A 12500-nucleotide genomic window follows, 5' to 3' on the forward strand; every position below is an offset into this window, starting at 1 on the left:
CAGGGATATAGTTTTGTTTTTGCCAATATTTATTCCCCAAATAAGACCAAAGATCAATGCATCTTCTTTGAGGAAATTCAAACACTACTCGATAAATTAGAATTAGAGGATAAAGATATATATGAAATACATATATTGCACTGCGGGTATGAAATCAAATGAAACCATGTTGTCTCGCAGTGATGAGCGCAAATTTCTATTGCGTCGAGAAGCTTGAAAATTTTTTTCCCATTGAAGTCCTGAAAAATTTTCAAGCTTCTCGACGCAATAGAAATTTGCGCTCATCACTGCGAGACAACATGGTTTCATTTGAATTAGAGGATAATTGTGAAGTTATTATTGGAGGCGACTTCAACGTTATTTTCGATGCTGAGTTGGATGGAACTGGAGGCAAACCTCAAGTAAGAGAATCCTGTAACAAAATTGAAGATTTGTGTTCATCTTATGATCTGACTGATATCTGGAGAATAAGAAATCCAGATACTAAGCGCTTTACATGGAGACAAAAAAACCCACAATACAACGCCGTTTGGACTTTTGGCTGATAAGCAGTAGTATTCAAGAAGAGGTAGAAGATGTAGATATTATTCCTGCAATAAGAACGGATCACTCCGCTGAGAGGCGCGGTGGCCTCATGGTTAGTTTGCTCGACTCCGGATCGAGTTGTCCGGGTTCGGGGCCTGGCCGGGGACATTGTGTTGTGTTCTTGGGCAAGACACTTTACTCTCACGGTGCTTCTCTCCACCCAGGTGTATAAATGGGTACCGGCGTAATGCTGGGGGTAACCCTGCGATGGACTAGCATCCCATCCAGGGGGGGAGCATAAATACTCCTAGTCGCTTCATGCTACTGAAACCGGAGATAAGCGCCGGCCTGATGGGCCTTCAGGCTCGTAACAAGAGACTTACTCCGCTATTACAATGCATATAAACGGAATTGAAGAAACGGGACGGGGACCTTCCTTTTGGAAATTTAATTCAAGTCTTTTAGAAGATGATGAATATATCTCTTTTATAACTGAGAATTACAGTGATTGGTTGGAAGATGGAAAAGAGATTCGGGATCCAAGGGTCCTTTGGGACTTCATTAAGTATAAAATCCGTTATGAAACTATTACCTATAGCAAACAGAAGGCTAGAATTAGAAGGGAGAAATTATTAGACTTGTAACAAAAAATTAAAGAGCGCACAGCAAAATGCGATGAACAGCCCAGTCAAGAAAACTTGAATGATCTGGAAATTTTACAAACAGAATATGATAGTCAATATGATTATATAGCGCAAGGAGCAATAACTCGCTCGAGAGTAAATTGGTACGAATATGGAGAGAAAAGTAATAAGTACTTTTTGAACTTAGAAAATTCCAAAAAGAAAAAAAGTTGTATTAGAAAGTTAGTGGGGTTTAATGATGAATGCATAATGGTCCGAAACAAATAATGACAGAGATTCACAGCTTTTATGCCAATCTTTATGATAAAGACTTTTGTCAACAGGGTGGCTTGTCGATTGATGAATTCCTTAAGAATGTAAATAATGGTTTTATTACTGATTTGTTTGATATTCGTTGTGACGTTAGGCAGGGCGATCCCTTGTCACCTTAGTCAGAATTCGGGAGGATAAGGGAATTAAAGGTATTTTAATCAATGAGGAAGAAATCAAACTAACACTTTTTGCTGAGGATATGACTTGTTTTCTCAGAGATATCGCATCATATATAGAGGATATTACACGGTGGCGAGAAGATATGAATTTTATGTTCGAGTGGCAAGAACAATATCTCAAGGCCCTAGTTTGGTTCCCTGGGGGAGGCCCGAGGGGACTGATCCCCACTCAGTTACCCATACCTCACCAAGTTTGATTCTTTGAGATCTGTCTGACAAAAAGTCCATAATGCAATTAATTATGCTATTTGGCACGTTTAACTTACATAATTTCCTTATAAGAATGCTATGGTCGATTAAGTCAAAAGCCTTACGATAATCGAACCGAACAGTTCTTATAGTAGCACTATTTCCGTCTGTGCCCTTAGACCAATCATGAAGCATGTCCAATAAAGTGAGGGTGGTGGAAAACTTTGGTACCGCGCCATACTGATTCATATCGAGTTTATTTAGAACGGCAGGCATGATGTAATCGCGTACCACGAACTCCTCGGCTACTTTCGAGACACATGGAGTAAGTGAAATGGGTCTAAGATCCTTCTTTAAGATTTTTACAGGTTTTTTCTTAGGAAGCGGAGTTACATCAGCCAATTTCCACGAACGAGGTAGATGTTGCTCTTTAAACGATGAGTTGAGAATTCTGCTTACAGGAAAAGCAATAAGGTCGGCGTATTCTCGCAGAAGCCAATTAGGAATCCTGTCAGGGCCACACGATTTAAATTGATTGAGTTTTGATAGTATATTCCAAACGCGTTCGGATACTTCTAGGAAATCCGGGGAATTTTTTTCCAGTGCCAGGCGAGTAATGGGGCAAGACAGATGATACTCTTCAAGAGGCTCGAGGAATGCTTTGTTTATGGAATTCATGTGTAGATAAGTTCTCAACTTTCTTAACGTCTATGTGATTAAGGAGATCACCTGAGCAAACTTTCCCGCCACTTAAACGTTTCATCTCTCTCCACCAAGCTTTGGGGTCTTCCTTCTTCATATGCGCCACACGTGACTCATAAAACTTTGTTCTACAAAGCTTTCTCTCTCGGTTAACCTGATTCCTATAAAATTTGAATTGAACTGAATCCGCACCTTTTTTGTGGAAAGCCTGTTGCCTTTTCTGGATCAAATCTTTAAGTGCTTTGTCATCCAAGGAGCATCACGTGTATTCAACCGAACTTTGCTGACAGGCATTAAAATGTCGAGGCCCGTGTGTATAACCTCTTCAAAAACATTGAGAAAAGCATCGCAGCTTTCAAGGCAGCCAAATAACAAAGGCCAATCCAATGAGCATAGAAATCTTCCCATCTCTGCTTTTTGGCTGGGTCGTAGATCTCGTTTGAGAATGAATTTGTCAGGAGCAGAGCCTGATTTTCTCGCCAGAACCGAGACAGATATAGTATTGTAATCGGATAGACCAGAGGGTGGAAAGGTCTGTGGTTTACCGTAGTGATCATACAAGTTAGTTAATACTAAGTCCAAGATAGCATCCTTCCTGGTTAGCGTTTTCACGATTTGCTTTAGTTGAAAGTGTCGTTTAAGCCGTGTGACGTCAAGGCGATTAAAATCGCCGGTTATGATGAGCGAACAGTTGGGGTAAGTTGACTCCGCCGCGGCCAGAGAGTTAAACAAATGCTCACGTATAAAATTGTCATCTGCTCCTGGTGCGTGATATAATACAACTACTATCAAACAGGAGAATCCTCTTGGAAGGCGTGCAGGTCTTAGATGAACCCATAAGATCTCATGATCGGCACAACACGACAATTCATCAAGTCGTTGGTATTTAAAGCTTCCATCTCTTAGGTAAAAACAGACACTGCCATGATTATTTACCATCCTGTCTTTCCGTATTATTGTGTAGCCAGGGATACGGACTGCACTATCAGCGATGGTTTCCTTCAGCCAGGTTTCCGTAATGAAAGCCAAAGAGATGTCAGATCTTAGGAGAAACTCTTGTACTTGGTCAATCTTTGGCGCAAGGGACATAACATTGGAAACCATAAGCTTTGGGACATAATGGGCGCTTTGTGACTGATGTGCGACGGTATTAAAGTCGATTTCAAAGCGAGCTCTAGAACAACGAGGACTGATCTCTGTAGGGACGTAGCATGTACATTAGCATAACTATCAAAACAAGGTTGGTCAAAAACCCTCGATTGATTCTTTCTCTTGCCAGCGCTTTTACCACGATAATGGAAAATCTGTAGAGATTTCAACATCTGATGGGTAGACTGGCTCATAGATGTTGTTTTGGCGAGGTGACGAAGACGTAACAGCTCGCGTCGTGAGTAAGACAAACTGTGTCCACATTGGGATGTAACATGCAAATGAGTTTCGGCCAAACGAGAAGGATTCAAACTGTCTTGCACAAAACTCGGGCCAGGATTTGGGTTTATATCTATACAAATGGCGATATCACTTGGAGGATCGTGTCTAGGAATTAGAAGTGTTGTTGAGCCGCGTTTGGAGCATGGGGCAACTGAAAAACGTGGCCTTCAAAGAGCCAAGTTGGTGTTGACCAGGTTGACTTGACATGGGAGACATTTGTTAAATCCTGGTTTCGTAGATGTCACGAATGACCAAGGACTGTAGCCAACTCTGAAGAAAAGCACTTTTGCCGACTGTTGAAAGTGATACAGGTGTGGCAAATGACAACTATTGGTTGCTAAGTATAAAATAGTCAGAGACTGAAGGCAAGCGGCCACCATTGCTAGCACCAGGGATGGGATGCCAGTCCATTGCAGGGCTATTCCCATCATTAGATTCGCTGGTACCCATTTATACACCTGGGTGAAGAGAGGCACCGTGAGAGTAAAGTGTCTTTCCCAAGAACACAACACAATGTCCCCTGCCAGGACCCGACCCCGGACAACTCAATCCGGACTCGAGCGCACTAACCATGAGGCCACCGTGCCTCCCCGATACAGGCAACTTAAAGGGGTCAAATCAGTTTTAACACTTTCAAAAAACTGTACAGTTTGGAAGGATTGCGCCTACCCAACTGTTTCACAAAACGGCAATGCTATGATACCATATGAAATTATGTGACGTAATAGGGCACCATGGCCATCTAATTAGCCATCAAATAACACCCTATCTTTTGTCTTTAAACTGTTAAATTGCTGGAGAGTGATTAGCACACTAAGGGCACTTTCCATTTGACATAACCTGCGACAAGGCGTACTTTTCATCAGGAAAAGTACCCCTGATACAATTTCTTTTCGAGTCGACTGCTGCCCACCTGTCAAAAGTGATGTTGTCTTGTGTCATGCTATAAATGTGAGCCAATCAGATTTCACCGCAAATGACCTGCACATTGCGATTCAAGGGAAGACGACAAAAACAAAATAGAACTCTAGCTGGAATGTCTATGAAGTCAGACTTTATCCATACAATCAAAGCTACTAGTATTTCTGCAAATCCCACTTGACATTTGGTGCAGTTTTTATGCTTAATTAAACCATCAAGGAACAAAGAATTTCGAGATAAATCACAGAAAAAGCAGAATCCTTTATGTTATCAGGTGCAATCAACAGTACAATAAACCTTATTTAAACTCGAATGTTCAAGTCAAAGATGGCAATAAAAGATGCTAATATCTTCTAGTTTTCCAGGTGCAGCTACTCAACTACTATTTTGTGAGTGTCACTAAACCATTGTTCAACGCCTCCGTAAATCTACCTGGTAACTTCTCTGTCAAGCTCGGCTGATACCCCGACTGTGGTGGCAACACAAAGATCTATTCGGCTCTTTTTGGATTCACGACTTGTTGATTCTGAATATATTCCAAAAGATTTACCACAACTACAAACATTTTCGAGTCAGTGGAAGTGGAACGATGCATTTTTTCTAGAATATTTGGGGCTGTAAATCCCTTACGAAGTACAACTATAATGTCTTCTTTCAGACAAACCATTCTTCGGATGCACTCTCTCTGCTCTTCCTTTAAAGAGTTTTGAAAAAAATCTGAAGTCGTGGCAACAGGAGCTGTAAACTGACCCTAAACATCAGTCATTCATTCATTCCTTATCATTTCTGTAACCAATCGGAGCGAGGCTCCAAGAGCTCTGTTGTTTCTCGACCAATCAGAAAAAAAGCCAAATTTTGGCTTTTTTACCTACGATCCATACAGAAAATATATCATGCCCTCCTTCCCTAAGATGATAAGTAGAGAGCGAGGTCACGATCGCAGGTTACATTTGACAGAACTGACCGGCCAGACCGGGCATTTGGAAGGAGTAACTCTACAACGCCTTCAATATAACACACTTCGAGAATGATATGTACTCCTCCAGAACAATGTGAGGGATTATTGTGCAAGTGTTCCTTCAAATTATTGTGTTTTCTTTGCAAACTGACGGGTCTGGGCGGTCAGTTCTGACAAAAGGAAAGCGCCATAAGACAAAACTCTCTGCAAAGTTTAAAGAAATCTCTGGAACAGATTCATAGCCTACGAATCCATTCCAGAGATTTTTTAAAAACTCTGCAGAGTTTCATCTTAAGTTTTCAGCAATAAAAAAATGGGGCTCACCGAGTTCGTTTGTTAGATACAAGCAATTAAACACAAACTATAGTGAGTTTTTAGATGGTTCTTTTGCAGCCATGGTAATTTATTTCATGTACGTCGCATTAATATATGCATCTTGTTAAGCAATTAGTGGTGTTTAATAGGGTACCATAACATTGCCGTTAAGTGAAACAGTGTTATAGAGATAATCGTTCTAGTAAGACATTCCCTCCAAATAGTTGAAACCGGTTTGAGCCACCTTTGTTACATTACATAAAATATTTTACTTATGGTACATTGACTAGAAAAATGTTAAAAACTGCACTATATTACATTCAACTAATACGTTTTCACTGCTACTTAGTAACAATCACAAATTTATAGCGGTGCACTGAAAGTTCAAACCCAACTTACCTTTTCCGTGAGCAAGGGAGATTTTCTGTCATCTAACTGACTGCTTTGCTGGGAAACTTTGCACTTTTCATCCGACATCTTAGACATGTTAGTTCGTTTGGAACTTGGTTTTGGACTGGGCTTTGCCATCTCGGACAACTTTATTCTCATGTTGTCATTTTTCATGTTTGCGGCTCTTCTATTTGATTCCTTAACCTGCTTGTAATTTCCTGCAGTTTGGAGCGATTTTGATTTTCTTGGTGATTTACTGACATCAACTCTTGTATTTTGGCCTTCTAAGGGTGTATCCAGCTGTACAGGAAAAGTTGCACTGGAAGTTCTTCTATAAGGTAACATGAAAGCATCCTCCAGGGGAGCAGGTGGATTCACATCTAGTTCATGCGTATCTTGTTTCGTGAAAGAGCGTTTATTATTTTTTTGATTCGAAGGTTGCTTCTTTCTCTGGCCTTTTTCAGACTGTGATCTTACCTTTTTAATCCTCTGAACACCATCTCTACATGATGAAGGAGACAACAATTTTTCCTGGGAATAGGTATTTTGAATGGAATCGGGAGATGAAGGTGTCCATTGCGATTCCAATGATTCACTTAAATTTATCTCGTTCAGTTCTTGTTCAAATGGTTCTTTGTGTCCAGACAGTAATGTTGAACCGGTTTGGTCACTTTCTTTAGGCAATTCAAGGCCACGTCGCGGTATTCTCGGACTTGATAACGTAGCTGTCTCTCTTCCTGAATGAGCAGCAGTATGTAATAGATTAGCCTCAGGTATTTCTGTTGACTGTTTGAGCATCGAGCCATGGGTGTCTAAAAGAAAAAGTACAGCAACATTTTATTAATACACCAGTGAATGCTCAACAAATGGCCTGAGTGTAAAGCTCTGGCCACACAGAGTTGCACACACTCACAAGTTTTCACTGCTACTGCTTGTAACACAATCACTAACAATTATATATATACCAGATGAGGTTTAGCATAATGTGAAGAAATTTGTAGATCCATGACTTACTTTGATCCTTTACTCTAATTGGTTACACTCTCTAAGTCCTTACTTAATCCTTCACTTGGGTCACTCAGAGTGTTTGTTGGCATGTAACAAATGCGTTCCATTCTGGGGACCATGCGCTTCTCTAGGTAGCCAATTAAATGTACATGAATATCTTTTTCTTACCTCTCCAAAACTCCACCAAGTTCTTTATCATTGAATCAAGATCTTTTAGCTAAAAAAGACTGTGCTATTTGTGTTTTTGGCAGTGACACATTTGCAAGTTCACAGTTAACAATTAATGTATCGAAATGATTGTTGGGCAAATGACATTGCAGGGATATAAGCCACCCCCAAAAGAAGAAACATTTGAAACAAATAAAAAAAAGAATCAACAACCAAACAAAACCACAGAACCTTAGGCTGGTGGCAATAATGATGAAAAGCGCTACTGTAACCAGTGGTCGCGTCAGCCTAACCATGAGCTTTATGAGATGTTTTCCAACAGATGTCTTGTCAGTAGGAGGTAAAGCAGGAAACTTGACCAAATTTGGCTGTTTGCCAGAAATCTCCAAATTAACTTAGCTTAATGTTAGCTTTATTTTAAAGGGGAAAAAATCATTTTTACACATTAATTGAAACTTTTTGCATATTTTCTGTGATTTTCCTTCAGTTAATTGTCCAAAAATTTAATTGAAATCTTGAGGCAATTAATTGAAAAATAGCTTCACTTGTATAATTTAATCTAGCTTAAATGTGGCTATTCCAGAAATTTAAGATGACGCATCAATTATAACCGAATCATGCAAAAAAATTGTCAGCCGGTTCAAAGTGGTTTAAAACTGTAATATGACCTAAATGCGCAAGGGAAAAAATGTGGTTTTAAAAAATATTTCCTTATAATAAAAGACGTCAGAAATCCAAGAGGAAAAAAATTATTACAAGAGAAAAGAAATGAAGAAAGGAGAAAAAAAAGAGGAAGAGGAATGACAGTGAATTAAAGAAAAGTCGAGATTTTTGTTAAAAGAAAGAAAAAATCCAGAATTAGCAAAAAAATTACCCAGAAATTAAAGAAATTTGTGAAATTGTAGGTACTGAATCAATTTAAACAGATGAAGAAAAAGAAATAAAAATTACAGAAAAAAATCAGCATTAAAAGGATATACAAAAGAGTTTGAATTGGATCTTTCAGATATTAAAACAGAAAATATAGATATTTTTGAATTTGGTTCACAAATTAATATATAGATTTAGCAAAGCCTAAAAGCCGAGCTCTCTGGTTATTTATTCTTCCTGCCTGTAGGGTTAGTGAAAATAAAAGGTTTCGAATCGTCCGCGTTTCCATGTTTTCGGTTGCTGCTTTAATAATTAAATCATTTTCATTGCTTTCTTCTATAGAAAAATTCATTGCCTAACTAGTGAATTCCTTGTTACATTTTACGCTAAAAACTGAAATCGCATGAATCATGAAGCCGTGAGTGAAATTTAATAATAATAATAATAATAATAATAATAATAATAATTAATAAGGACGCTCCCAAGGACGCGGCTGTGAAAATCACAGCCGTCACTCTCCGTAAAATTCGCTTTAAAACGCTCTTGTAATGCGTTTTTGCAAATCTATTCCACCTGAATTGCAGTTAACATCAACTACAATCTACCGCCCGCTCGAAGTGACTCAAGAAATACAATTCTCTGCAATATGAGTGCGGAAAGAATCCAACATGGTAGGACAATATGGACGGAGCAAATGTGCATTGACTTATTAACTTGTAAAGATGAAGCTAAACAACTATTTGCATTGGAAGAATGCCCTACTACTCATGCAGCTAACGTTAAAGTTTTGGAACGAGAAAGGATACGAAAGTCTGGGAAAAACAGCACAAAATTTAAGGGATAAATTAGCACATCTAGAAAAAACTTGTAAGGTGAGCACAGTACGCATAACAAATGAACTACAAGAACAAAGAGAAACCAGTGAACAAAGACCAAACAATAGAGAGACAGAAACCGAAGATCATACAAGCGAACTACAACAAAGCATCGACTGGACAATTGAAGATCTTAGTTGGATTGCACAAGTAACGCAAGCAGCCAAGTGTATCTATGATGACATTGTGAAAGACATAGGGATTACGAATAAGCGAGATGTAAACACCTTTGTTAAAAAGAAAAGCTACATCAAGAAAATAGACATAGATCGACTACAATACGCTGCAAAATCGCTCATCAAAACAAGCCCGTTAATTGACCCACTCCAGTACCTTTGGGAATAAACGTGTTCAATTTACTCTGTTGTAAAAGCATGGAAATAAATTCATACCAAAGAAAGGAACGAGGATAAAGAAAGAAAAACTAGTGGGAAACTGCGATGGATGATTAACATGGAAAGAAAAATGAACAATCTGCGAAAACATATCTCTCAGATATGCGAAGAACTGAAGAGGATACGTGACAATTGTGAACTTACGCCAAAAATGAAGAAAATCGATTCTGGATGATCAAAGAAATTAAAGGAAGAATAACCATCGCAAGCTTGGCAACTTTAAAGGAAAGGAAGATTAACGCCATTCGAGCCCTGAAAAGACAGAAAGAAAAAAAGAAAGAAGACAGCTTATGAAAGATTCAAGACCAACCAGTGGTTCGATGTAGATGAAGGTTCGTTCTACAGCCATTTAAACAACATTATCAAATCAACAGAAGCAAACCATCACCCAAAATATACTGGTAAAGAAATGCCACCTTCAACTAATCAAGATGCCACCCCCACAACAATAACAACAAGAGAAGAATTCGAAGGATTCTGGAGACCAATATGGGAGAGTGCAAGCCAAGTACCTATTGAAGCAGATTGGATAAAGGATACTGAAACAGCCCTTAAACAGCACATTATCCACCCAAGTGGACCTATAACAATAAGCAAAGAAATAATCACCAACAGCATTAAAAACAAGAGAAATTGGTCTTCGCCAGGTAAAGATAAAATCACCAACTATTGGATAAAGAAAATGGATACCTTTCATGGAGACACCGCAGCAGCACTGAACACCATACTTACAGAGAGACTAGGGATACCAGCTTGGCTTACCGTAGGAAGAAGTGTTATGATTCCGCAGAAGGATAACCCATCCACTCCTGACCACTGTCCAATAACCTGTTTAAACACCTTATACAAGCTCATCACGTCAGTGATTGATCGTCAACTACAGGTACACGAGGACAAGAACAATCTGATGCAAATCGATCTAAGAGGAGGCAAAGCAAAATCAATGGGCACCATAGATAATCTGCTGATTGATAAGATGATATTAGAGGACGCCCACTTCCACAAGAAGAACCTATCCTGCACTTGGGTAGACGTAAAAAAGGCATTCGATTCCGTCTCACACCAGTGGATTATCAAAACCCTTGAAATGCAGACCTCATACATCTTATTAAATCTATTATGAAAACATGGAACATCAATCTGGAAGTAACCACTAACAAGGTCAAAGAAACCATTGGCCCCATCAAAGTCAACAGGGGAATTCTACAAGGAGACTCTTTTTGTGTCCGGCTTTTTACTCCATCGCTTAACCCAATTGCATAGTACCTTAGGAGCACGGAAGGATATAAACTATCACATGCCCCAGACAGAAAAATCACCCACGCCCTTTTTGTTGATGATTTGAAAACTTATCATCGATCTGAACAAAAGGCAGTAACTGTGACAAGCAAGCTGAAGAAGATGTTTGCAGACATTGGCTTAGAATGGGGAATTAACAAGTGCGCTGCAATACATATGAAACGAGGGAAACTGGCACCCAACGACAGCGCCTCAGAAATGCCTGTAAGGAACGACTGCTCCATCCCAGTGATAGGCAGCGAAGATCACTACAAATTCTTAGGAAAGTACCAGAATACTCAGCATCTAGAGGATAAAGTTATTGAAGAGGCTTCCAATCAGTACGAGGATCGGCTTTGGGCAGTTTGGACTTCTCCATTGTCAATACCACGAAAAGTTCGTGCCACCAATGTTTATGCTGTACCTGTCTTACAGTACTATATGTGGACCACCGATTGGTGTCTTAATCACCTCAAAGAACTCGACAGGCTAACAAGGAAAGTTATCAATGACTGTAGTGGAAAGCATAAGCATGAACCAACACCATTGCTTTACTTACAGCCAGAACAAGGAGGGAAAGGATTAGTCGAATTAGAAACATTGTACAAGAACACCAAGTTAAAAATAGCTAACTACATTAACAACTCAAAAGACCAGCATGTCAAACTCGTAAAGTCATCCCAGCTGAAAAAAGAACAAAGCCATCTAAGATCTATGTTTAAAGATGCCAAGAAGTACGCAGAGGAAGTGAACATAAAGTGTGATTTTGACGATGGAGAAACAATCTTGAGAAACGGCGACAAAGAAATGCGCGTAAGCGGTAAGGAACCATACAAAGTAAAGAGCATTATAGACAAGGCGAACTCCGACAGGCACATGAGAGATGGGAAATTTGTGACTCAACACTGGAATGATCCCCAAATATCAAATAATTCATATGACATCTTTAAACAGTGGAAGAACATTCCAGACATTGTAATGTCAATCGACACAAGTATCAGACAACAACTCCTGAACACCAAGACCTACAGATCCTAGAAGTTGCACCAACAAGTAGAAGAACTGTCCTGCCAACTCTGTTCTGAGAAACAGGAGACTGTATCACACGTACTTTGTGGCTGCTTACATATAGCTCAGTCACTTTACAAAACTCGACATGACAAAATGCTTCACCCTGTCTATCATGCTCTCCTTGAAAAATATGGTTTCGATGAATCTGATTATTCTTCTCCATGGCATGTGCAATCCCACCCTCAGCCAACCAAAGAAAACGAAGAAGCAAAGATATTATGGGACATACCATGGCAACTTGAAAAATGTCCTAAGGACGGTGCAAACAA

The 12500-nt window shown here is 39.4% G+C and overlaps 2 protein-coding genes across 3 annotated transcripts in view; both read right to left on the bottom strand.

Annotated features, from left to right (window-relative positions):
- LOC138015037 (coiled-coil domain-containing protein 66-like) overlaps nt 1–12500 on the bottom strand; it is a 95991-nt gene that overhangs the window by 6010 nt on the left and 77481 nt on the right. Inside the window, exon 18 of one of the 2 annotated variants that reach the window (XM_068861937.1) lies at nt 6576–7378. The exons of the other annotated variant lie outside the window; for it this stretch is intronic. Coding sequence (XP_068718038.1) covers nt 6576–7378 — 803 coding nt within the window. The remainder of the gene's footprint in view (nt 1–6575; nt 7379–12500) is intronic. 2 annotated transcript variants of the gene reach the window in all.
- Nucleotides 346–6569, bottom strand: LOC138015039 (uncharacterized). Its single transcript, XM_068861940.1, has one exon. The coding sequence runs from the start codon at nt 3653–3655 to the stop codon at nt 2777–2779; it is 879 nt and encodes a 292-aa protein (XP_068718041.1). The 5' UTR covers nt 3656–6569; the 3' UTR covers nt 346–2776.

This window comes from Montipora capricornis, chromosome 9 (assembly GCF_036669925.1).
Source record: "Montipora capricornis isolate CH-2021 chromosome 9, ASM3666992v2, whole genome shotgun sequence".
Taxonomy (NCBI): Eukaryota; Metazoa; Cnidaria; class Anthozoa; order Scleractinia; family Acroporidae; genus Montipora; species Montipora capricornis.